The following is a 27727-nucleotide window of genomic DNA, read 5'->3' as shown; positions in this document are numbered from 1 at the left end:
GTCCATTAGAGACAAAGGGTCTTGATATTTCAGGAGCGCGGACTCCATTCCTCTCATAGTCATCACACGGAAGATAATGGGATACCGTAACAGGCAATAAACCAGCAGAAGGAATGGTTCTTATCTCCAGCTGCGAATGGCCCAGTTCCACGTTACTTTACCCCCAGTAGCTTTAATATCAGTGGTAACCAGACCCCACTCTGCTATACGGTTACAGAATTGTTTTCCTCAGCGACACCCCACACCATCTTACCTTCGCTCCCAGCGGGCAGGACAGACAGCTTTCCCTTCCATCACCAGGTTGATTAGCTGTGTCTTTAGAAGTTCCTCGGCATCTTCAGGACAGGTAGGACTTCAGGGCATTCCTCAATGCAATTGAAAGAGCAGTATGACCAGAAGCACTTCCAGAGCTTGGTGTGCTTTTTCTCCTGGTCAGCTCTTCCCAAACCTCCCTTCTTATGAACCCACAAGAATCCTCCAGAAGGCCTCTACTTTCATCCAGTTCTACTTTCGCTCATTGTTTCCGCTGCCTCAGAAATAAAAATATGAAAATTGCAATTGTAGCTGCCTGTTGGGCATCATGATGGCCTTGAGGACTCTGGCAAGAGGGTGCAGCCATCCTGCAGGCTCAGGCTAGCAAGGCATCCGTTGCCAGGTAGGGCTCGGGGTCTCCTGAGCGTACCACAGCATGACATGGTGCTTCGCCAGTGGGATGAGATCCATGGCTGTGCAGAAGCACAGCCTGCAGAGGGTGCATTTTCACCCAACAGCCCTTGGAAACACAGGCACCAGTCTTCATGGCTCTGGCCGTAGCTGTTACCTGTAAGCGCTAATGCCGTACCTCTGTGGCTGGCCTAACTCAGAGAACATGCACACACACAGAGAAGACCCAGAGGACTTTATACTCAAAGATCCACCACTGTTTAATGTCAACGCTTGTTCAAAGATACTGGCCTACGCTATTTTCCCGGGGAAATCCACAAATTTCAAGGGAAAAGGCTGTATTTTGATTCCTAGTGCCTTCAAGTGATTCAGAAAGCCTATTCCAAGCAGGACTTCTTCATTTGAAGTCTGTGCTTTAACAACTTGTCTGTGCATGCTGCCTTCTTTACTGACACACACTGCCACCAGCAGCCCTTTCCAGGAAAGTAAAATGTCATCTCTCCATTCATTTTCCCTTCCCCTTTCAGGACCCCTGGGATGCTCAGCCGTAGGGCTGCTGTTGCCATCATGCGCGTCTCAGGCATTAGAGTTTGTTTTGTTTTGTTTTTAATACGGTTTAGTGCTACGCTGCTTCTCCCACCTTTCTGCTCCTTTCTTCTGCAGGAGACGTTACTCTTGCACAAGAAACATCACCGAGTTGTTTGAACTGGCAGCCCATGGGAGGCAGTTCTGCTTTCACATTGAATGATCGCATTCATGAGACCTGCCGGACCCACCTAGCCCTTAGCCCTGCTTTACCTGCACTCCACTTTGGATAGGGCACGGTTCTTGTCCCTAAAGCAATCACATTTCTTTTCAGTGAAGTATATTAGTGAGAAAAAGAAGGGATCTAACATGCAAACATACCTTTTCATCTCGGTGTTTGAACAACTGTGTCTCCTCCTCACAGGCTTTGATCCTTGTCACCTTCGCGGACCTGTTAACTGAAGTAACGTGCATTTGTTGTCAGTCAGTTAAGATCCATCAGACCATAAGCTATGCCACTACCTTGCTGAAGAGTCTCCATCCACACTGTTGTTCAGAACAGCCGCAGAGCAGTGCAACAGAGCAGCAACGTGGTGAAAAACCTAAGGGTTGTGCAGACAGCTTATTTTTTCTTTTACCAGGACCCACGTTACATGATAATGAAAAATACTTAATTTTTGTTTCTCAGTGTGAAGAATGGACTATGTTTTTAAGGTTTAAAAAACAAAGGTTACTAACTGTTAACTGGGTTACAGAAATGTATAATCCACACAAACACCTCTTCCCACTTCTGCTGTGCTCCATACCGGTTAACATAGCTGAGGGCGCAATGAGGCAGCATGCACCAATGCACACACTTGTGGCAGCAGCGTGTGCGGGAAGATGACCAGAGCGTCCCCACAGTGAAAGCAGGGCCAAAGTGGCTTCAGTCTTCAGGAGTCACTCACAGTTTATGTCCTTTTTTTTTTAAAACTCAAAGGGAGGCAAACTCACCTACATTTTTTGATAGCCTATCACTTTTTCTACCTAGACTCATTCTACACAGAGAGTCCTCCCATACAGTGCCAGGCAAGCTACACAACTTACTATTCCAACGCTACAGGAGTTCAGAGGCTTGCAGTGTAAGTAAAGTCAACAACCAGAGGACTAAATGCTGGCAACCACTTCTGATGTTCCCAGAAAGTAAATATTACTCTGGAAGATAACCACCAACACTTCTCAAGGATTGCTCTCATAAATGTAGCAAGATAAGATTTCAGAACACAGCAAGACCTAGTATTCCCATGCCTTTTATAGCAAGGAAAGAACAACCAGAAACAGAAACACTGCTAATTTGTTTTTCCTGAGCTGTTTCTTTTCACCTATTACAATTGATGGATCTAAGCTCACCAGCAGGGAACAAACAATAAATGCTTTTACAAAAAAACAGTTTGTGTTCAATGGTGTAGATAATTTCTTCTGCATGTTCTGAAATTCCTATCCCTCTGTGGATCTTGCATAATTCGACCTTCTTTAACCTAAAGGGAAAATTGTGCTTGATATACAGCAACATCTAGCAAAGCATCTTTTGTGTTCTCATGGGCAGCTGCTGCGTTTTTTCTTTTCTTGTGAAAAGTCTCATAGATCAGAGATAAGCATAAAATTTTTACATCCCTGGCATAGCGTAATAGATCTCAGGCTTCTTGATCTAGTTTCAGAGCAGTAAGTCGGTCCTGACTGTTGTCTTCAGGGACTGCAATTTGGAGGCAGACGGTATGGAAGAAGCAGATAGTAGTAAAGGAGATTTACTGGCAGTAGGGAAAGACAATGAATTGATTCTAGGATGCCATCAATGGGGACAGCGTCTTTGGTACTGCTCAAAGGGTGCTGTTGGTTCTCCTGGTGCTAGGATCTCCGGTAATGAAGAAAGATGTCCCCTCCTTCCTATCAGTCCCTGTTTCTGTACATAAAAGGGTATTTCCTACATGAACTGGCCGCTGCTATACCCCCAGGCTTTTGCCAAAGGAGCCTTTCGAAAACTGAATACACAAAAGTGCACGGACAGACATAGCTGGGAAACGAGAATCCCATCTATAAAAAAGTGCTGTAGATTTCAGCATTTAGGTTTGCTCTTACGCCAGAACTTGGGTCTTCTGTGTCCCGATGTAATTGCATACTCTTTTGCCAAGAAACCTTCTCAGGAAAAAAACAGAAGTTTGATTGGAGCATGTTTGTTGGTGGAAACATACACGGACTAAGATAAAATACAGAGTCAAAACACTACCAACTAGTCCTGACCTTTGGTTCTACTTCAGAAATCATTCTCAAGTTCATTTTCTATAAGCATATTAAATCTACCTAATTAGATCAGGGCAGGTGATACAAAAATCCAAATGTATCCCCGTGGCAACTCTCAGTGGGAATTTAATTTCTCACTTCACTGGAAAAAAACCTGAGCCCCACAGATACGATAAAAGGTACCTAGATAAAAAGTAAAATAAAACACTTTCAATATTTCTAAGTTTGTAACACTGAAGTTGTCTAGATTTAGAGATATGGGGTTTCTATAAAGATGATAATCCATTTTTACTCTGTAAAAGTATAGTAAACCTGAAAATTCAAATATTTTATTTACTTCACCTAAAAAACAAGCAACCCATAAGTAAGATATACAGAGGTTTCCCAGATTTATCCCTAATAAATTTTTTAAAGATTTATACAATTTCTACAGAAACATACAGTGTATCAAAATCTGCATAAATCAAATTTATAAAATATGTAGAAATGCATAGTGATATTATCATCAACTTACAAAGCAAGAATATGGGAACTATTTTTTTCCAAGCCTGCTATAGTAGGAAAAAGTGATTACAGCAACAGCTTCTTACGATCTCATGTTTTGTAAGGTTTCAGTCTCACATACAGATTCATATTCACATACAGCATCAGCTTTCAATGAATTGCACAAAATACCCACTTAAAATGCACACCCGCACAATTTATGTGCCACCATTCTTTCTCTTATGCATAGTCGTATGATTAAATTAATCTACCCAACACACAAAAATGGAGTCAGTTTTCATACACAGAAGGAACAAGTGCCGGCACACATCCTTATTTTCCTTTTTTTTTCCAGTTTCTCCCTCCTTTATTTTCTATTTTTCATAGCTCTGAAAGGATAGATGAGACGTTTAAAGAAACTAGGAAAGATCCCAAACTAACAGATCAGTGCAGACAGCCCTATAAAGATCAAACTCTGTCACCAAATAAGATACATAACCCTTGTTAACATCAATGGAAGCTGCATGCATTGCTATTCTAGATTTCAGGGAAGTATTTAATCATATTTAATAGTGTGACGTGTTTTAGGCATAAGTCCTATGAAATCAGCACACTGATGTCAACATTTAACAGTCACAATATCTGGAATAAGGAAGTGAGGATAAGTCATTTCTCCTCCACCTCTCTGTTCATTCAGAGTAAATATTTATACTCCTAGGCGAGTTCGCATAAACTCCTTTCCAGAACATTTTTAGAAACTACTTCTTCACACTCTATTCTGTACACTGTAGCACCAAGTGGTTGTATTTTGTGTTCATAATCCCTCAGGAAAAGTTTCCAATGACAAAAATAAGAAGAAAGTCAGTATGAATAAATGCGGTTTCAGGATTTCCATTTCTCTTTTCATATCTGAATCTGGCATCCAAACTAGTTGACAGATGTCCTTGTAAAGAATTAGGTAGATGTGTTAAGGAGCTGGATGTTTTTTCCTAATGAAAAGTTTTAGTCCACCTCTAAGCGATTTCCATTTAAAATAACAATATAAATGAAGCATTGGATTCTTTCCAAGTTTTACATAATTGTGCAGCTTTATTTTATTTCTTTTTTTTTTTAATTATTTTTATGTAAGGCATGGATTAAACAAGCAAGTTAGTGCTTATAAATTCTTAACTGGAATCAGGAGGGTGCTTACTTCCATCAAAATGTACCACATTAGTGCTAAACCCAACACTAAGCTCTTCCTTGCACCGTACACAGCGTCCAGTCAAACTAGAGCAGCCAAACTGGCAATACAAATTTGTCTTCAGTAACACAGTAATTACACGGGGTGGTACGCTTGGTCCCTACCCCTGGTGACAGCTCAGAAAAATCCATTGTATAATTTCCAACAAATGCTTTTCTTGTGAAAGAGAGAAATGAAAGAGGCACTAAATATGTTGAAATTCACCTTCCAAAAAAGCAGCATGACTGTGAGAGAAGGCCACCCTGGCTAATAACCTGTGGCAGTGCTTAGTAAGATGTAAAATTAAATAAAAATATACAACAGGTTGATAATCACCAAGTTCTATGAAAATCTGGTTACTCCAACCTTTTCAAGTGTGTGTAAAAAAACTGCCTTCAGACCCCTGAGTGTAATCCCAAAGAAGACGACAACGCTTTTAACTATGTTCCTATGAAACATAGCTAACAGCACATTAATTTACCAACATCTTAAAACAAAAAGATGTAAACATCTACAGAGTTTAAGGTAAAGCAGTTTTGTAAACATTAACTGCGGATGATAATGTTATTGTAATAATCACAGTTCGTCTATGTCCTTTATCCAAGCCAGGAGGCTCGCAGCTGTACAAAGTTAATAATTGCAGCAGTTTTCAGGCTATTTTCAGTCCTGTACAAATTAATGTGTCAGTAGGTAGGTTTTGTCTGTCTACACACTAAGGATGTTGTTCATTTCCCATTTTTGCGTTGCTTTGCTGGAGTCACACTCTGAAATGAAAACTTGATGGAGGACTTCGGAGCGATCCAAGCACTTCCCTGACGGAATGTGAGTAAATCTGTGCAGATTCTGGAAAACAAAATCATCAGGAACATGTGTTGTTTTTTGGTTTGGGTTTTTTTGGTTTTTTTAACATTACCTTCACAACTGTAATATAGCTATTTACAAAAGCAGGCTTCAGGGTCCCAGAACCAATCAGTTCTATACTCATTTTACTATTTGTTAAACCTAGATTTTCACAGCCTTCATATTATAAAGTGTTTGATACGTGTAGGTCCACTTGAAATGGCCTGCATTTCTCTTAGGCAACAAACTGCTAAGAAAGTGAGCAAAACTGTGTCTAAAATGCTTCCAGCCTTTTCATCCATCCTGTAACCACAACAAAAGATTAACTCTCGAGGACAGCTAACTCACTGGGCAGATCCTCCTTTGGTTAGCCCTCGCATAAAGCAGCTGCCCAACACCAACGTTAACAACACCGGCCAAAAAAAAGCAGTGACTTTGCTCCCTGTTTGACTGGTAGAAGGAAAAGAAGAGGGTGCGAGAGCACGTCTGGCCTCCGGAGCAAGAGGAGGCTGCCTAAGTAACTGCAGACCTATCGCGCCTAGCACATTCAGGCCGAGACTCGCATGTTTGGCTCCTTCCCCACTCCCTGAGCTGCCATGCCCGAATCTCACGCATTCGCAAAGCGGCCTGTGGCTTCTCTCCCACGTGCCAACCCCGCGCGCCAGATGCAGCCCTGACTCGCTGACCAGTTGCATCTAGCGTGGAGAGCAATGGAGCAGAAGCCAACCCGCGGCACTGCGGCCAGGCTGGGGCTCCGCAGCCCTGCCCCGTGGGCCCAGCGCCCACGGGAAGACATGCTCCCCCTGGCATGGGGACCCTCTCCATCACCCCGTCACTCCCACATGCATGTGCACGTCCAAATGTTGGTTCAGCTCGATGCCTGCTCCTGCCGTGTGGCCAGACACGGGGGTCCTCTACTTAAAGAGGTAAAGAGATGCCTGAACAAAAGCAATAAGCAGACCACCGCCAGCCTTGTTCTGGACGTTTGCTTATTGGCACCGAAGCCCTGCAACTGCTCAAGTAGCACAGATGTTACACTCACCAAACTGGCACACAAACATTCCTTTCAGAAACAACCAACCGACCAACCAGATAAAATCTCCTGGCAGCTTTCGTTTACATGAGGCCACAACGTTTTTCAGCAGTTCACAAGCGTTTCATTCCTTACACCCTCCTCCTTAGAAGAAATGGTCATACCCTCCGTACTGCACAGCAGAGTATGCCAAATTTCTAGTATCTGCTCGGTTACACACCCTTGGTGGTCCTTTCGCTCTCACCCCCCCTTTTTTTTTTTCCTTCTGGAAGCCAGTCAATGTTTTGTTCTACAGCCCAGACCATGCCTACTGGGCTTCCTTCTAACTTGCCGCAGTAAGCAAACAATTGCACAACTTGGTACCACTGTGGAGGAAATGGATCTTCTTACATAAAAGAAATGCTTAGAGAAGAGCCAAGTAACATGCTGGGACACACTAGAATGGCGAGAGTTAACAAGCGCTATATAGTATTCCAATATTAAAGCAGAAGTCGGCAGGCACTGGAACACTGCTTATTATTTTTAAATTTCAGGTTTAAAGAATTTTGTCTTGTCTATATGGCACAAGAAAGCTGGGTGGAAATGGCATTATGGTGCTTGATATTTCCAAGCTCTATGCAAGTATCAGAAAAAGTGGGGTGGCTTAAAGGATAACAAACAGATTTCGCTGCACTCGACAGTGCTTACATCTTTCAGACAAACACAATCCAGATAACCAGCTAATGAACTAATAAATAAGGAATACACTAGATAGACCGTAGAAAAATTGACACAGAAGAGTTTCTTAGACACAGAAACAGGTTTTCTGTGGCTATATCCAAGGATAACATCACCCTTAGACTACTCAGTCTCATTTTTTAAGAGACAAACAGAAATATAACCTTAGACACTTCTTAAAATAACACTTTCAAAACCAGAATTAATAGAGGACTTACAGATGTAGTGACTGAATACACTGTAGCAGTCCTCGCATGTGTATCAGCCAACGTTCCAAGTCTTTATAAAAAACTCAGATTTTGCAATAGAATTATAATGGCGCCACACCCAGAATTCACAACAGAGCATGTTATTAGAGAACGGCTAATGAACAGGAAAAAGAAATACTGAAGAAGGCAAAGACAACACAAAAAGGCAAAGAGCAATGCTATGTTTACCTATTCCTATGTAGGCTTAAAAAGATCTTCTGTCTTTAAACAGAGTGACACTTCAATTCAGACCTCACAAAATTAGATCTAATATTGACCCTAGCTGCTAAATGCACCTCAGTGTTTAAGTAATCTTCTCACAGCATCCATTAGATAAAGAAACTTTCTTGATAGAAAGCATACAAGCAGAGAGGGTGATGGCACAAAAAGCTTTTAGAAACTCTGTCACTGGTAGTGGACATCCTCTTTGCTTCCTCCGAGACAAGGGCCAACTCCTAACACACCTGTGGCAGCACATGTAGCCTCGTGAGATTTTCCTTAAAGTTTTTGCTACAGAAGACAGCAACTAGAACCACTATAGCGAAAGCATCTCGCCCTAGCAGAAGTTTTCCTGGCAAGCATGGATTTCTGAGAATGTGCAATTAACAATTTACTCTACTTGGTTCAGTTAGCCTTGTCGTAGAACTTTATTTTCAGATATACATAAAATAATAAAAAAAAGGTGCAGAAAACCAGGATGCAAATTATAATTTCTTTTCTGCTATGTATCTGTTGCATACCTTGAAGTATTGCCAATCCTTGTATTCATTCTGATTACAGTGTGTAATCATAATTTTGGATCCATCCGGTCCTTTAGTTAAGCACTGATCATACTGCATGAGTTGATTAGCTTCATTGATTCGGAAAAGCTAACAGAAAAAAAAAAAAGCCACCTTTTTAACAGTTGACTCAAAATAACAAGTATTTTAGAAACACTGAAAATACCAACAAAATCGCATCATTCAAAATATTCTCTGGTGTTACTACACCTATCTTTCAGGAGGGCTCTTTGTTTTACATGATGTAACGCACTTCTATCATCACGACACTCAATTTCATGGATAACTTTCCTGTAGGATTCAGAAGGCTAAGAAACTTACCTAGCAAGACAAAAATGATAAAAATAAAGGGATCCCTACTTGGAGACTTCTGAAGGTGTTTGATTAAAAGCCTTTGCATGATTTGATGGCCAAACAATCCACTATCTTTCTAAAGGTCTGGTAGCAAGTCCTTGGTCTCGGACAGTAATTCCATGTGAAGACAGTAAAACTTTGGCATTTTACCCATGGAGGAAATCAAACTAACACATCCAGATACAGAAAGATTATCCTAGCTATTTCTTATGAAATAATTGTTACAGGGTTTTTGGGGGTAACATAGACAGAAAAAGTAGTTTAGGGAACTTTTTCAGTAAATATCAAAATAGAAGAGACATTTCCGTGGGCTACTAAGAGCTAACCCAAATACGATTTTTAAAAGCATCATCCTGCATGTGATTTCAGGACAGCCGTGAGAAAACTTGCCTGGTTCAAGTCTACATCAGCATAAATAAAGACTTCAAATGCTGCAAAGTTTTCCAACCAAAAAAGGAGATGTAAATACAGAACAGCATGTTTGTGTGGTAGTGTGGGTAGGTTTGTGAAGATACAGGTCAAATACGATAGCAGCTTGGATTGCAACCATCTATTAGTAATTATGATCTGCCAATTAATTTGTAAATGAAGCAGAGACAAATTTGTATTTAATTTTTTGACTCCTGTGGTGGAAGATGAGTTACTGCACAAAAGTGTTTTATACTTCCACTAAAGCAAAACAACTTTGTGAAATAATTGAGCGGGTTGTTTCCTGAAGGATTAATTATTAAGTAAAGATAAATGATGAATCAGCAGCAATGCTAAGAGCCGCAGTTGTTCTAATGCAGTGGTATGGTTGCTTTAAAACACAGTTCTTGCTTCCTCATGTACCTGCTTCACTGAAGAAGAGATTACGAATTTGCCTTCAATTTTGTATAATTTGTGTTTGAAATGATATTTTCAGATTCCCATATTTTAGCAATGTCAGCATGCTTATGGAAAATGCCTAAGTCCCATTTCTGTAGCTGGCACCTAAGTGACTTGACGTACAGGCTTTATAGAAAACTGGCCTGTTATCATCCACTGCAAGCAATTCTCCTTCAGACTTGCCTCCAAGCTCCTTACCTGATTTCCCCCCATTCTGTGGCATGGCCCAAGCTCAACGAAGCCACCGTTGGTGTGCCCCATGCTATCGATGCAGTAAGCGGTTTCAAAGCCTCTAATCTGGAAAAGAGGTTTTGCACTCTAAGTTAGTCTCAAGGCAAAAATAAGCGTGAAGGAGTTCAGAAAATTGCCACTTATCTTTCAAACCAGAAACAGGTATCTGCCAGAGACATATGAGACAAACCTGCGTATGAAATTTAAATACTGATTTTAACCATTCTGGGAGATGGAGCTTCAAGCTGCCCATGCTAATTTGTGGACTCTTACGTGAGTTAGAGTACACTGATAAAACGAGAGTTGCAAAGCTCAGTTCCAAATTAATGACACCGAAATGTAGGACTTTCAAGTATTTTAATTTATTCAATCTCCTACCAAAGCATGTTCAGTCTCCCAGGTCTTCGTAAATAAAGCAGGAGCTCAGCTAAGTTGCTCTCATCTTGTGGATGAGAGAAACGTGATGCAGAGAAGTTACGCACAGCCATTATTAAATGCAGCCAGGCACAGCCCACTGACCCGGCTGCTCCGAAGTACCTTCTGCAGCAGCAATTACACGGAAAAAAAAGAGATAAAATTGATGAGGGGCAGGCACAGGCATAGGAATAAAGAACAAAAGTCCTGTCAGAAAGCATGCCTGAACTGCTGATTATCTCATTCCCTTCTCAGAAGGGCCAGCAAACAGCTTTACAAAGACTTTATGACACAAATAACATTCTTTCCAGACCTATTTTCTTTGCCAGAGCCTCTTTCTTCTTTGTGACGGTAGAAGAAAGTCTGGAGGACTAAGCTTAGACTTGACTTCCAGAGAGCGTTAGGGAAGATGAACCCCACACTTTCATTCCTGACAGTCTGGAAATGCAATTAGTGCGGTGTTACAAATAGGTGGGGAAAAAAAATTCTCAGATGTAGGATAACTGGCAGCCAGTGAAGAGGAGCTGAAGGAAACTTCAGAGAAGTCTCTGAACTTCTGACTTTCCTGTTACTTCACCAGAACCGTTCGCTTTTATCAGGGATGACTTCCCACAAGGTGGCCATTATTATTTTAATCTCTTCAGATACTTTCACCTTTATGTGGATTCAAAAGGAGGTCTAAGGCTAATGTAGTAACCAATGCTTTGTGCTAGCTTTTAGGTAAGAAACAAAGGTGGCATCGTTCACCTGGTCCCTCAGATACAAGACTATTTTGTATCTCCTTTCACCATGCACATGCTCTATATCACTAATTCCTCAGAGAAGTTAGAGTGTCACACCCTTGGCCATAGGAAACAGCATAGATCTGTACTTTCTAATGCTCTTTTGAAGTTACAGAAACAGGTCCATCATGTCTTAGGAAAGAAGGTTGTTAAATTTGGTGGGACACAGGACTCCTCCCCTACTAGCGAGACAATTTTCTGGTTTTGCCTCCATGATCTACAAAAGTAAAACTGATAGGAGAGACAAGGCGAGGCTGGAACCTGCCGAAAAAGGCAAAAAACCCCAAACAAAAAAAATCCCAACTCATTTGAAAGCAGGCAGGGGACCTGCAGTAAGAGCTCCTCAAGGTGTGGGCTAAAAGCCAGAATGAAACAGGCAGGGTTCAGCGAAGTGTCCTCCACCTGGCCGGCGACATGCTGTGTCAACCACAGGAAAATGCCGAATTTGTAACCACATCCTTAATTTAGCACAGTCTTACTCTTATACATTAATGCTGGAGATGACTGTTACAGAATCACATCAAATTATTACATGCAGATAAGGAATTTACTGAGGCTGTAACTGTATGAGTACATCACAAGCTAGCAAACGTAGGCAGAATGTACTCCACCTGGATTTCACGATCTATTCTCTAGGCCTTCGCAGAAGAAGATTTTCACCTATTAATCTTTGCCAATACTCCTACGCACACAGGATTCGCATTTTTTTCTTTTAAAGAAAAACTAAATTCCAATTATGGAAAAAAGAGCTTTAGACATAACTGAAGACAGGGCTAGAGATAAAATAATCCTTCAAGGAACTATGCAGATAATTTAAAAAAATCACACCTCTTAAAGTATATGTAATTTTTTCCTAGGGTTATATCTCTATAGCTCTCTGGCTAGTATCATATACCTTAGTATAGCAGTAATCAAAAAGCCTGTTCCCAGATCAACGTCAAGTACCAATCGCTTCCTTTTGAATTCCCAATTTTAAAAAAAAAAGCTCCTAAAATAAATACAGGTTATGTGCTGTACTTACCTCTCCCCAGTCCGTGTTTTTAGGTGGTAGTGGATAATATGAAGTTATATCGTATGCTATTTCTTCCATAAACCACTTAAAACTTTTGCAGTTGTGATCATCACGGAATTTTTTCAGCTCAGATATATCTCCATAGGGTAGCGCTTTTGTCTCTGGCCGACTGGCATAAAAATAATCTTTGTATTCGTCCCACCACACTTCTACAACTCTGACATAGTTCTGTGAAGAACAAGGGCATTGCTGCTACCTCAAAGCACACACAACAGGTCAGACGTAACTGCATGTTAATTCCAGAAATTTAGGGATTTCTCCTCTTAAAAAGTGACAGCATGAAATTATTATATAGAACTAGCAATTTGTCACCTTCAGCAGATTATACAAGACACATGCATATTATTTTCAAATGACAGTTTAGGACTGAAGCCAGCAAAATAAACTGGCCTGCTTAATGAGAGTAAGAAGTCTTTTTCTAAGTTTCGAGAAAGTTTATCTGAAAATAAAGACTGTTCAGTTATGAGTGCAATGAAGTGTTGCAGTCATTTGCTGTGTACCAGAACTGTACTTCAGAGTTTGTATTCACCTTCAGAGTTTGTATTCACTTTCTGCAGTTTTAATACAAAGAATGATATGCCTTAGTCCACTAAGGGTGAAAAAATTAAGTCTTAAACGGGTCAGCTATGACATACCAAGGAGATTTTATCTTCTTAAGTAAAGTAGACTGCTGCTTGGAGAAGGGGAAAAAAAATGGATAGCTCGCCTGGTGAACAAGCCTCTCCCCTCACATCTTTCTTCTCAGTCTCTTTGATGGCTCTTATCTCTATATTAACTGTACATGTTCTAGATGCACACTTCACTTCACTACAATTCTTCTAGCATTAATGACCTGGTGTTAAAACAGTCTTAATAGATCTGACTAAAGGCACAAATTATTGTGAGTTTTACTTTAATCCACATCCAGCACAAATTTAAGAAAGCTATAAAAAAGCACATTTACTATGGGGATAGGAGGGTGCTGGGAGAAAGCTATTCCTGCATCCTGCCTTGTAGAGAGAAGCAACTTAATATTTAAGAACACTCAGCAGTGTTTTGTTGTATTCAGTAAGCAGATGAGCAGACTCATGTAAGGTGTTTAGATATGCAGTAAATATTTTTGATCAGGTTTTCAGAAGAGTGAAATGGTTTTTATAATTTCAGACAAGGCAAACAAACATCTTGCCTGCACTGAGCAAGGGAGCTGTCATTTGCTATCCTGTCTCCCATTGCTCTGTCTCTACTCCCAGCTATGCCCATTTCCCCCTACCCTCCCCTGTACCGGTCCTAGTGCTTGTTTGATCAAAATGTTAATCAATTCACATTACTAATAGAGGACTTTTTTTTTTTTGGGGGGGTGCCAGGTTAGTTTTCTACCATTCAGTGAGGCTGGGACATTCCCTTTTCAACAGAACCAACTGCTAGCTTGACTCAAGCCATACTCTGTAACCCTACCAGTAGTCATCATCACAGGTAATGTCTAGGAAGATGGCTCTGGGATTGGAATTTACAAAGAACTAGGTCTTTGGGAACGGGATTTACCAATGCCAAAACACTGCACAAGAGGAAGCTTAAAGCAGGCAATAGGAAACCTTAACAGGAGGGTTGTCTCTCTTCCTGCTGGTAGGTGGAAACTTATATGAAACAGTTTTTCTTGATTCAAGTTATCTCTTCAGATACAGACAGCTGGCTCACTCTTTTCTTGAGGTTATGTCTACTTTTAATATCATGGCTTGAGCAACACTTCTGAACCCGCAAGGTGCCTGAGGAGTTAGCAACCTTTACGATGAAGTGCAGAGCACACCATTTTCCCAGGTGTCATTCACTGCTTCTTAATTAACAAATGCAGCCACATTCACTGCTTCTTAATTAACAAATGCAGCCACAAAGGTCTGAGAGATGCTAGATTACAGCGTTTGCTAACTCAGCCTAGGATCACACCCTATCGAGCCAAAGGGCAATTTCAAAGCCATGATCATCATCTCTAAGAGTGTGCTGTAGTTACTAGAGTTGTTCGTACTTCAGTTGGGCACAGCACAGCAAAGGCTTGGGGTGCTGAGAGTAAGTAATAGGAAATGTGATTTGTATGTCAAAGATGGGGAGGGGTGGAGCAAGAAGATGGGTTCCAGGAATCTCTACTCTTAACAGTGGGATTGGCACAAAGATTTCCCTCCTGTGGGGATGACCATCTTAGCTTTAGACACTAAATAGCTTTGGATGAAGTGCTCTCTACATTGCTGCTGATAATTTAAATAGATTTATCTAAAATCAAAAACCACCTTCAAGGTTGCAGCAAAACAGTACCTTTAATGTAGGAGAAGACCCAACGTACACAGGGGGTGGATTTCCTTGCCAACCCTGGAGACGATAGATGTGTCCAACACGAGAACAGGGAACAAACAACAGTTTTCCCCCACACTGCCAGATCTACAAGTTGAAGCAAAGGTGGAGATATTAATATATATGCACAGGAATTTAACACAGACAAATAGGTAATAAATTATGGAAGAAATGTCAACTACTGTTCCTACTATACCAACTGTGTGATATATTTAAATATTTTTGCTTCAGATTTAAGCATAAACATCATAGATCTCTGAAATGAAAGGCTGTATGGAGTACATCTTCAACTCAGCCATGAAATTACTCAACTAAATTACTTTTTAAAAAAGCTTTTTGAAAAGTTTGCCATCTCATTCCATTGCTATTTTAAACCAACAGTAATGAATGAGTGCACAAAATCTGGAACTGGGTAATTTTTATTATGAGAATTAATAATATTTTATTAAAGAATTCACACACCATCACTATGATGGGTTTTGGTTAGATGCCCATCACATTTAAGTTTTTCTTAATAAAGGCTAGTAGGAGATAAGGATGTCTTTGGTAACCTATTGTTCCAAGTACAAATAGATTTTTCTTTAACTGTAGTGGCTGAAAAAAAAGAATGGGTAAAACATATTACCATTCTGAAATTCCCTCCCTCCCACACGTCCTTGGATAATCCATTTATGGGGAAAAGAATACATACCTAAATCTGAATTTAGTTGCTCATATTTTGACAAGTTTGAAATGTAGCATCAAATCCAAATTCAAGCTAGCTTTGGGGATGTTCCAAATCAGTCCCAATTCAAGATTAAAAATATGACTTAACAGTATTAGGAAAGATGGGCAGAATAGCTGACTTCCTTCATTGCACCATCATATTAATTTTCTTAAGTTTCATCAAAAAAAACGCTCAGATACGCAAGACCATTATATTTGCTATCTAGGAGTCAGCATGCAAGACTGATAAATGTTACTTAGTGCTTCTGAAGATTGGTTGTGATCTACATGAAACCAATTTGGAGGTCCCTACATAATCAGCACTTCAATTACAAAACTACCGTATGTAATTTCAATCATGATTTAGCTCTAAGCAAGATGGAGAATTAGAAGGATAAAGACTCTGTATGTGTAACAACCTCAATAACTACCTTTTGCATATGGATTTACAGCTGAGCAAGTGCACTCAGAGCTTTCCTCAAAATCACGAACAGCAAGAGTAGCTAGGGGAGCTCGGAATGGACTTTTAGTAAAATTCAGCTACGATTTCACAGATTACTGCTGAGGATATTAGATGTCTCCACTTTTGTTTGTTAATTGGGACAGATTCCTGCTGTCTGCCACTTGTGTCATTATGGATGCTGAAGCTACAAGAAGCTAATGATTATCATCTTACGTTTCCTGCTAACTGAAGAGCATGCATATGCCTAGGAGCGAAAATAACATCTTCTGCAGTGATCATGAATTATGCAGTTAGCGTTTCAATTATGAAGACTTCTCTTGTAAAGAAGTTCTTGAAATTTTGAAAAGTATATGAGATCATTTGTCACCCACAAAAATGGTAGGGAGGAGGAAACCAGGGCAGATTACTTTTTGTTGCATCGTTATGTACTTTACAGGCATCTATGCATAAACTGAGTGCTACTTGTTCTCTATAATCACTTTCATTAGAAAGAACATTTTTCTATACTCACCATGAGAGCACTCAGTTCCCCCCCATCAAATTTGCCAGTCTGGTTTCAGATTAGATATTTAGGGGCGTGTGTGATCCCAAACCATTAACAAAATATAGATTACTCAGCATTTGGGTCTCGGTACTAGGCCACCTCTCTGAACAGTTCTGCCCCAAAGCTCACAAGGAAACACTGAGGACACAGATCTCTGCCACAACATCTCCTCGCAACAAAACCTACTGGGCTTCATGAGACAGAGGTGGTGCAAATCAGAGGTAGGTCTGTCTGAACTCCAAACAGAAGTATTTACAGAAAAAATATATACTAAACTGAATTAGTTTTCAATTCTTGGTGTTACCTTGTAAGAAATTTCAAAATTTTCACCACCCCAAATTTGAAGACCTGGATCATAGAGACCCAGTTCAAAGAAGAAATCGCGTTCAATGGCAAACAATCCACCAGCCATTGCGGGGGACCTGGAACAGGAAGACAGTGTAACTCCTGCTGCCAAAAGGATATGATAACAGTTGGAGAAAGCATTAATTAAGGAAGCAATTCACTGTTAACATATAATAAAGATTAGATAAATGGCAATACACTGAAAAATCATAAAGCTTTGTCATCCGCTTCCAGCGATTTTCTGAAATGGTATCTGTATAATTTCTAGTGAAGTCACAAATTTTATTATGAAATTTTGGTTGGAATTACCCATTCAGCCAGCCAGTGCACGTCTTTTAAAATAAAAAAGGTAAGAATCAGTGTGGCAAGACATTTCTCTCTTGAAAGTCGTTCAAGTTTTGAGATAACAGATGAGACTGTATAGCAGACTTAAAGCTTATGCTCTGAGGAACTGCCACATTGAAACATTGTCTATTACTCAAGCAACACGTTTTTTCCAGCTAAATGACACCTTTCTATCTTCTCCCTCTGGCTCTTTTTCTACCACTGCCATGAGAGACACTTTTCATTATCCTCAGTGAAATTTTTAAGAGGGCCTGGATCAAGTTGTCCAAGGTTTCTATTTTGGTTTAGGTTTTTTTTTAAAATGCCTTTGTAAATCCTCCATGTATGCCAAGGTTCAATTAGCAAGTTTTAATGTGTCAAAGAGATGTTGTGGTTTGGATTAGAGCATATTTGCAGAATGGCTCTAACCAAAATTTTTTGGTTGCTTGCTCACACTGAAGTAGAGAGTAGGATATGTTAAGCCATTTCCAGTGCACGTACCAAGCATTTTTCAGGATCAATAAGTATATAAAAACCCTAACGGATAAAAGCTGGAGTCCCCACTAAGTTGGAAATTAAAAAAAAAGCTGGTAAGGAAAAAGCGAATTCTTTCTGACTTTACATTATCTGCAGCACTGAAAGGAGAAGGATCCAAGAGTCCAGATCACTCTGGTGAAACATTCCTTCATGACGAATTATTGAGAGATGGGTCACTTCTAGCACTATTCAGCCTCTTAATTCTATTAGATTTTTAGCTTAGTGGTGCTCCTTTTAACAGCAATGATTACGTATTTCCCTTCTGCACATATATGTCTGGAGGAGAACTGCTTAGGAAAAAGTAACCCGCAGGGTTAGCATATACACCCTCCGCATAGCAGGGGCAGGGCAGCAACAGAACCAGAGCTGCTGGGTCTATCAGTTGAGTTAAGTATGACGGTTATCAGGTCAGTTGCTCTCCAAATCACCTGATAAGATGCTGAGTTACTCCTAAATGTCCCCTTCTACTTGTCTGCTTACTGCGTTTTCCGCCAACACCACTGTTGCGCCGCAGGGGTTCAAAGGGTAGGAAGCCAGGGCGCACAGTGGGGAGAAGCACGCTGCGTAGCACAGCCCTGTGGCCTTCCTGCGCGTTTGGTTTTCCTCAGCACCATAAAGACTTGGCAAGTGTAGAGGCCTCAGATGCTGAAGTTTCAGTCTTGGCCTCCAACGTGCTGTCAAGTGTGTTAAAGAACACAGTAAAATCCGCATAAGCTCAGTAGTTTATTTTATAGGATATGAAGAGGTAAGCATAATATTTCTGAAAGGATTCAGTCCTCGGGCAAGTCTCACATTACAAAAAGTTTGTTTCTGCACTTTAAGCTGTTGAGGGGTTTTGTTTTGGTTTGTTTTCTTTTTAAACTACGCAGTCCTGGCTACGGTTTCAGCAAGACTTTTACTTGGTCTTACTTGCCTTGATATTGCTGCAACAAAATGAATATAGCCTGGACATAAACAGATGTAGGGAATGTCTCTTTTTAGAAGCGGCATTGTAACTCTGAAAGTATTATTAAAAATAAAGTAATCTTTTAAACCATTCTGAGAACATGTGTTCTGTGTTTCTGGAAACAGTTTAAAGGATTTTAAGACCTGTTTGGATGGTAAACACAGAACACAACAGTGATGTTTGAAATAGTTTATCCCCCTCTAAGTGAATATTAAAGTTCCAATGCGGACAGCCTTGTCAGAAAATGGTATTATTTATACTATATACAAAACAGATCAAAGCTTCATAACTTCCTTGCATGTGTTGCCATTTTAGCAGAGAACAACCATGGGTGAGGATAGGGAATTACCAATATCAGTTCTTACAATGTTTAAATCATATATACAAGCAATAGAAGACATTAGATTCTGAAGATGTGAGGATTGCTGTCAAATGTAGTAACACGATTAGTTAAGTGTGAAGGGGAAAGTAATAAAAAACAGCAGAAACACAGTCTCCCAGTCTTGAAAAGCCATCCAGAAACCCTAGTTTCTAAGCTAGGGTTTCTAGCCAGTTTCTGTTCGCTGGGAAGAAAACATACCCCCCGACAAAGCGAAAGAAAAAGGTGGGACTTCTGTGAAAGTTATTGGAGTATTCCCAGAAAATAAAGGTGGTGGTTTTTTCTTTTATTTTTTTATGTGTATTAAATTAAAATCCCCACATACCGAGACCTTAGAAAAGATCTAGCCAAGATTCTTAAATAGTATGCTTCGTTGTCAGATGTGATCTATTATGAAGCAAGTGGGAGAAATATGACAAAAGGGATTTTTTTGATGCACATGCATAATCCATGAGCTGTATGCATGCATCAAGCCGTGACAGCAGGCTACAGATTTTATGCATTACCGGCTATTATAAATACTCACAGCATGCTGGTTATTTCAAATCAAATGGTTAAATAAGCACTATTGTTTCCATCACTACTTTTAAAAAAGTATCACAGCTAAATAAAGTTTTCCCTGGAAACAAAGTCATACAGTATTTTACTTTGCCAAACAAAACCCTGTCATTCTAATGTGCACCCTATTAACCACACAAAAGCAGGAATGGAGGGGCAACACAAGATAGCAAAGGTATTTTGAGCAAATAGTCAGTTGTGGCAAACAGGTCTGATTAAACAGAGCAGCGGGTGTGGTTAGAAAGATGAAGATTTTCAGGCGAGAAGTACATGCAAGTTTTAGTGGATCAATATTGACTTCAGAAAAAAAGAAACGGGTAAGTGATTTAGTGATTACCGATACGGTTCAGTTTTTGTCTTTCTGCTTTCCTTCTCTCGCTTGGTCAAGGGAACCCTCTTCCATAGCATACTCCAATCCCACGCTCCTCTAGCAAACCCATCTTCGTCACCACCCCCTTGCGGCACAATCTTATAAGTGTTGCCATCTATGACATCTATAAGCGGCACAGTGCATGTGGTTCTGCAGGGTGGCGGATGGTGGCAGGGAAGATGCGGTTATGTGCAAGGACCCGCGTGGCACACGTGCACCGACCGTAGTTCATGGGAAAGGGAGGGAAAAACGAAAGGGTTTAGACAATTATTCATTACGAGTCACAGAATGTAAACAGCTCTCTTTACCGATAAGGCTCAGTTTTATGTTTTCGTTTGGCCTTTTCCTTGTGGCTTAACGGAATTCGTTTCCATAGCAAACTCCAGTCCCAGGCCCCTCTGGCAAAACCATCTTCATCCCCACCTTGTTGTGGCTCAACGGAATAATCATTCCCATCTATGTAATCTATTAGAGGTACAGTACATGTAGTTCTGAAACATTTATAGAAGGGAAAGAAAGAGCAAAATACAATTTCAGAGGAGTAATCTGTCTAATCTGAAATTCACACCATTAATCATCAATCTTATAAAGCAGTTTATATGAAAAGTCACTTGTAAACATATTAAAAAATGAAGCCTCATTAGAAGAAAAAAGAGATAGTCCTTTCTTTATGTTGTTTTAAGAGGTTCTGAAAGCAGAGAAGTTAGGTCTGAAATGCTAATATATCAATTCATTTACCAATACTTTTTCCTTTATGTGTATTTCTTGACATCGGTCTTCTAATAAAGCACTGCTGGAGGCAACAGAGGAGCCTTTAGAGGGCTAGGGTTCTCACAGTATTATTATTTCCCATAATTTCTATTCATACCAGTTCTTAGCTGTCAGCAAGTATGATAAGCTCTTAGCTTTTACTAGTGTAAACATGGATTTTCACTATTCTGTCCTATTCAACTGCCCTGCAAATCCAGCCTCTCAGGATAAAAAAACGTCACTGGTGCTCCTAGCAGCAGTCTTCAGTAGAATTTTTCCTTTTTGATTTGCAATATGCTCCTCATTGTGATTTATCATATAGAATATTCACCAAGAAAAAGACATTATCTGGTTATTCTCCCCAAATTTTCCAAATGAGTTTCACGGTGACCAAACTTGGATCACTTCCATCTTTTTAAGTCAAATCCTATGAGATAGAAAAACTAGTGTTGGCGGGGGGAAGAAACGGTAATGCTGTGCTCTTCTTTGAGGCAGAAGTGGCAGCATGCTGCACCCAGGGGACCAGGGCTTGGAAGAAAGCTGCTGAGTTCTGCTCTCCGGCACTGTGCACCTCGGCACCCCTGGTCCTCCCGTATCTTCTGCCTCTGCGGGCGGTGTTGGAGGATGCCTCTAAAGCTGCCTGTTCTCACCTGCCTTTCTCGTGTAAAAGAGTAACACACACTCGATGGAAGCTCACAAGCATTTCCACCTTCTGTCTAGTATCCTGGCCCAAATAGTCTTGAAGCTGAGTCACAGCTTTTAAAACACACAAACCCCACCTCTTCAAGAAAGTTCTGGTTACTACCAGAACAGGTTAACAAATAGTTTAGGATTAAGCAGTTATTTTATGGGATTACAGAGTTTAAACGAGCACATGGTTTCCTAAACACACATACCCCCTGACCGCACAAGCTAAGAGCGCGGTAGCACGCAGCAACAGCAGCATTTCAACAGCTGGAAGAAATGAAGCCCCTGGGGATCTCCCTCCTCTGTCACCTCTCACAGATCCCACGCACACAGCGCAAGCATTTCCATCACTGACTCCTAGCAAGTGCCTGGGCTTGTGGCAGAGACAGGCTCAAGCCCTGGCCTCGGTTCGCTAGAGGCAACGCTCCAAAGCGCTTCAGAGGAAACAAGTAAGACCATATTGCAAGACCAAAGATGAGAAAGTTATAAAACTCTGGAGATCACAGGGGCTTTAAATCCCCATTAAATCAAAACACTTACTTCTACTTTTCCTCTACCAAAAATCACATTTTTGTTTAGTTATTTTGTTTAATCAGGCTCCTTATTCAGCCAGAACAGAACATTTTTATAACAGTCCCTCAGATCGCTGCAAAAGGCAAGAGTTGTCTTATAGATATATATTAAGCAAAATATTCAGTATGCCCGTTAAAATAAACTATCTGGAGATTTATTTGCCTGACTATTTTCCTTCCTCCTTACACAGCTTTTATGCTGGGAGATAACAAAATCATCATACAGCAAGTATTGATATAGTTTGACATAGATATATATTGATATAGATATAAACCATACTGACTATAGTTTGAAAAGTGAAGATTGTTACTGTGACTTTTTCTTCCTAAGAGGCCAGACACTGGAAATAATGGGAGAACATTACCTGTCCTTAGATATAGGAGCTATAAGTGGCGCATACCAATTAATTCCCACCTCACAATGGGCATCAAGGTAAACCAAAACCTTCAAAAGAAAAAAAAAAGTCATTTATATTTCTGTATACGAGATCACGATGATTTAATTAACTTATTTACATTGAAATACTTTTATATTATAAACAAAAAAAATGAAGCTTAAATGAGTAAAACGAATCTCTTTTTCAAACAGTATCAATAACATAATACTACCTTTCTACACATCTATTTGAACATGGAACCACTACCACCTCTCCTCCCAAAAAAGAAAAAAAAGACAGACTTGTGTGTGAACTGGCTCCTACCTGTCCAAGTTTAGCCTTCTGGGCTCCAATGCTCCTAGCTTGGATTAAACCTTCTCTCCTCTCATTTCGAAATACCTTTACAAGGCCGTTCCACTGCTTAATATACTCATCCAGCCTCTCTTTTAAGTGTGCTATCAAATAACAAAGAAAAAAAATTATTTTGGTGAGGTTTAATAATAAACAGTTTTGTACTCTTAGTACAACCCAAATCCAACTCTACTTAAAAATATCTATAGATATTTAGGATTAAGAGTCTTTAATTCAACTGCTCCTACTACCGCTCACAAACACTGAACCTGAAGAGATCAAGTCTTGGAGCTCTCTGACTTCACGGCACAGGTTTGTCTCTGGCACATCTGAAGAAAGAGCACCTGAAGTGGTTGGCCACGCCACAGAGGAGCTGGGTGGACAATTCCCAGTCACTTCAATATATCACATAGCGGCTTTCAGGTCTTGGTCTTCCCCTGTATTTCAATCAGGCAGAGAAGTTTCTACACTTCAGCATATGGCCTTTCCTCATCAGATAACGTCACACGTACAGTTGAAGGCACCACTTTTCAGTTAAACATTTCTCTTCACTCACTCTCTTTTTGCCTTGCAACTTTTTGTGTCAGTCTATTAAATCTGGAAACTTGAGACAGAAACCCACCATACTCAAATTATGTTCCCTCTTGGAGTTGGCGTGGTCTTATGCTAATCTTCTAATGAAATTAATAACAATTGGAGGGCCAGAACTGCAGCGAACGAGCTGTGGCTCATCATAGCGACGAGCACATTACAGACCCTACAAAATGCAAAGACCCAGGGAAACTTTAGCCAGAGGGACTCGGTCAGCAAAGGGATGAGTAACCGCATAAGAATCAAGATGGGCTACGCTTAAATGGTTACAGATTTGTATTTGCACATTGGTCTTCGCCAAACTAATCTGGCAACCACATTGCTACCACACAGTTTGAAAAAAGGATCCTAGTGTCGCATAATATTTTTGCACAGACGATTCTGTTGAGAAAAACTCACAAAGGCAGAAGGGCTGGCAGTCAGGCGCTTGCCCTTTGAGGCTAAGCTGATTTAACTACTGGTGTTCATTTAAAATCTATTTTTGTACTGAAAGGCTCGAACGAATTGCCTACAGCTTCAGTTTCTCTCAGTCGGGAACCAAAACAAGCCATCTAAGCTACAGCTGAGGATTCCATGCACTGGTTTGCACCAGCTCCGAGGGGCAGCTACGTGCCATGCCTGTGCTGATCTAACAGGAGAGGGGACATGCAGAGGTGGAAGGAGAAGGATGTCCCTTTCAGCAGCAACAAGCCATCAGGTTGCTTCAGCAACAGTATTTTCCACACCCTGAATGAAAATGGTTGAAGTCTGGAGCTTGCTGCAACTTACGTTTCAGTATACTTTATTTTCTTGCCAAAAGTATTAAAAAAATTATAGTTTAAATAAAAGCTACATATAAATAATTGAAATGGAAATGGTGTTTTTTGGAAGTGAAGTTTCCAAACTTGAAAATTCAGCAATTCTACCAAAGAACAATCTTCTGAAACCACTGTCTTTTAATACTCGTATCATCCCTCCTCTTCACCTTTATAAAAGAAGAGGTCTTCTCAACCAGAAGTTCTACGTATCCTCTTCTCCCTTCCCACAAACATTTACAATTTCTTTTGTAAATCCTTGTGCATTAGGAAAACTTCAAGGATACATAAATATCAAACTAGAGAAAGAACAATTTTATCACATATGCTGTATATAATAACATGCCTTCTAATATATATAGAATATATGATATGATATGATAGCTGTGACATAACTTTTTATAGGAGAAAATCAACAGAGTTATGAGGTCATACTGAAATGCTACTAACAGAATCTTTATACCACACCTTTATTTATTCTGCAAATTCCAAGTAGGTGTTACAGAAGGACTGTCAGGAGTGTTTTAAAGATTTAAAACCTGAAGTTATTTCCAGCTCTCCTGCCTACGAAGCCAAATGTTTTAGTTATCAAATGTTCAACAACGTAAGGCTCACAGGGAGCTGTAAAAACCTGTCATATTGATTGTGTAAAGCTTTTCTACAGTACAAGTCTCAGGACTTTGCAGTCCATTATCTGAAACCGTGCCAGGGTTAGCAGCAAGTGCTATTTCCCACAAGAAAACTGAATTTCCCCCCCTTTCCATACTACAAAGACTGCATGACAGTAGTGTATAAAATCCTGATACTTTTACAGTTAGAAATACTGTTTGGCCAGCGTTAAATTTTGTTCACCTAGAACGTGTATTTATGATATCTGTCAACAGCCTCACAGAATTCTGGGTTTTGTTCAAAAATGTGTATTTTACCCTTCAAAAATATTATAACCACCAATCTGGTCTTCCCTTCTTTGGGTTCTTCTCTCATGCCTCAATGCATGAATCAATGTTTTTAAAAACCACATCTTTTCTCCAAAAGATCTTAGGCATTGCAGACTATGGGGGGGAAGGAGGAAAGCTGTTTTTTTCCCATCTACTCACGGATGTCAGTTTGAGAACTAGAAAAATGGTATCACAAGTCCTCCCTAAAGCAGCTGCCTCCGAGTCCCCTGTACTGTAATACTACTAACGTGGGGCTCTCAGCTCTAACACAAGCACTGATTAATGCTTCAGTTTCCCCACTGCAAGCACAGTTAAACGAGTTAATAAAAATACTGTTACCTGTCTATGCTCATTACTTCCCCTTTGGTTATCTTACGGTAAACTCCATCAGTGGGAAATATAGATAGCGATAAAGGAAAAAAAAGTAAATGCAAAAGGTAGACAAAGCCTTTAAACACTACTGTGAACACTGGTATTTACTTCGTAGTCACTCTTTACAGGTGCATGGGCGAGCTGCAGCAGCTGAGATATTGACCTCTGTTTCAGAAAGAAATAAAGTTGATACCTAAATACATAACAAGTAGTCGTTGAAGACCTATATACACTACTGTAATTGTAGGGAGCTTCAGAAAATCTGGTGTTACGAGTGCTCACTGCCCTTCCAGAACAGCTGTATCCTCCATACAGCTAGCACTCACAGCAAAATAAACTGTTTCTATCAAGAAACACAAGAAAAACTGGGGAAAAAACCCACACGTGCAGCAGCATGCCCACACTGACCCTGCGGTAGAAGCTGCTGCAACACTTCTTGGACTCTAACATGCATTAATACAGAGGTCTCCATTGCAAATATCAGAACTAGCATCAATCAATTAGCTTCGCATCATCTTCTTGTTACTGTTCCCTTTGTGCTTTGACAAAGGAAAAAAATGCCCGAGCAGAATTCGGCACACCTCTCTGCGCAGTTCTCCATGGTCAAAACCCTCCTGTTTGCAGAACAGATTAAGGAAGGAAGGGAGAGTGTTGTTCAGCAAAAAGACTGCTCCCAACTGACTTTATACAAAGAACTATAATGAAAAGAACATTTTCCAAACATTGCAACTGTTCCTCCCTGTAAGGCATAACATATATAAGCTTCTATGCAGCTGTAACTGCCTTCTGATGAAAGAGGATTTCTCGTAAAGAAGGACAGGCAGGGCTCTTTATGAGCCAGCATTTAGAAGTGTTTGCAACCGCTACGCTCCATTTTAATTTCATATCGCTGGGGAAGGCGGTGGCTAAGAAATAAGGGCAGTCACACTGAGTGTGAGCAAACATCTACCCAGTCCAGCCTCTGTGTCCCTCAACATTAGTCTCAAAGAATGTAAGACGTTCTTTGCCAGGTGGAAAGGCAGATAAGAAGTGTGCAGTCTGAAAGCAGGTGGGGAAGGAGAAAATCCTGTATCTGTGCTGTCAGTACTGCTTTTCTTCTGGCTGAGAAAGAAAAAAGCCACCAGCAGCTCTGCTATGATTAAGAGTGTGTTTTGCAGCTCTCCTAACAACTGGAGATCTCTTCAGGCAGCTTGGCACACTCCACAGCCCGTACTAGTTCATGCTTCTCTCTGGGGAGAAAGAAGTGGAGCAAGGTTCTACTCTCTCGGCCATTTTTCATCCAGAATGCAATTTGAATTATTGAAATTAAGTTAATTATGTTTACCAAGTAATAGCCTAAAGCAGTTTGAAGAATTATTATAGCGAAACAGTACAGTTGCAGCAAGGTGTTCAGAGCCATTCCAGTCTGTGCTTGTTTTCCAGTCACTCATACATGAGAAAATTGCATCTTGAGCCTGCTTTACTGAATTTTCTGAGTCAAGAAAGTTATTTGGGAAAATGAAGTGTGGGAAATATAGAGACAAGGGTCTGCTGGATGTTAGGTCCAGGCTAGCTGTATCTGCTAACCATTCATATATGAGCAGAGAGCGTAAGTAAAGTTCTGCATTTCAGAACAAATTTCTTGAAAAATATTGCCTTTATTTAACAATTGTCATATATTAGAAAACTAGTACCAGTTGTTATGCCAGACAAACTCATTCCATGAATTACATATACATAGCACAGAGTCAGCTACAACTCGTGAAACCCCAGTACTGAGTCCAATAATTAGTTAAAAATCTGGTAGTTTTTCTAGAGACCATCAGTGTCATAGTTATTTTATACAGCTAACTCAGTCCTTGAATAGCTCTGAAGGAAAGCTGTGATCCCAGCTGAAAAGGAAAAACACAGTACATGTCTGCTGCCTGAATTATTAAAATTATATCCCTTAGGAGAGAAGATATTTTGTGTTTTATAGCGTGTGTGTATATCTAAGCCAAATTCTCAAAAGCTGTAAAAGGATACAGGAGACTATAATGTAGTGTTCAGTATCTTTATTAGACTAAGCCAGATGTAGTCAAGTTTACAATACAGGTAACTTTTCCTCTCCTGTAAAAACAAACAGAAAATGATACCTACCTACCAGTATGATGTAAAAATTAACATACAATACTTATTTTTAATAGTGATTTATACTCAAAAAAGGCAACCCTGACTGTGTGATGAGTTCAGTTTTAAAATTTACACTGGGTATACCTGCAGAAAACAACTCCTCCTGTGAGGCTGGAACTGGGAGAAGCCCAGATCATTTGATAAAAT

General features: G+C 40.2%; 1 protein-coding gene across 1 annotated transcript in view; it reads right to left on the bottom strand.

The window, feature by feature from the left end:
- Positions 1–3767: 3767 nt before the first annotated feature.
- Positions 3768–27727, bottom strand: part of GALNT7 (polypeptide N-acetylgalactosaminyltransferase 7) — a 43470-nt gene continuing 19510 nt past the window's right edge. The window contains exons 4-12 of the mRNA XM_009272362.1: positions 22708–22838; positions 22372–22451; positions 20306–20488; positions 16843–16960; positions 14791–14913; positions 12457–12675; positions 10207–10305; positions 8749–8877; positions 3768–6013 (exon numbers count right to left, since the gene is read on the bottom strand). Of these exons, the coding sequence (XP_009270637.1) occupies positions 5876–6013; positions 8749–8877; positions 10207–10305; positions 12457–12675; positions 14791–14913; positions 16843–16960; positions 20306–20488; positions 22372–22451; positions 22708–22838 (1220 nt within the window). The 3' untranslated portion in view covers positions 3768–5875. The remainder of the gene's footprint in view (positions 6014–8748; positions 8878–10206; positions 10306–12456; positions 12676–14790; positions 14914–16842; positions 16961–20305; positions 20489–22371; positions 22452–22707; positions 22839–27727) is intronic.

The sequence above is a fragment of the Aptenodytes forsteri genome, unplaced genomic scaffold, assembly GCF_000699145.1.
Source record: "Aptenodytes forsteri isolate BGI_AS27 unplaced genomic scaffold, ASM69914v1 Scaffold13, whole genome shotgun sequence".
NCBI lineage: Eukaryota > Metazoa > Chordata > Aves > Sphenisciformes > Spheniscidae > Aptenodytes > Aptenodytes forsteri.
The sequence above is the reverse complement of the archived record's forward strand: the minus strand, read 5'-3'. Positions and strand labels throughout refer to the sequence as shown.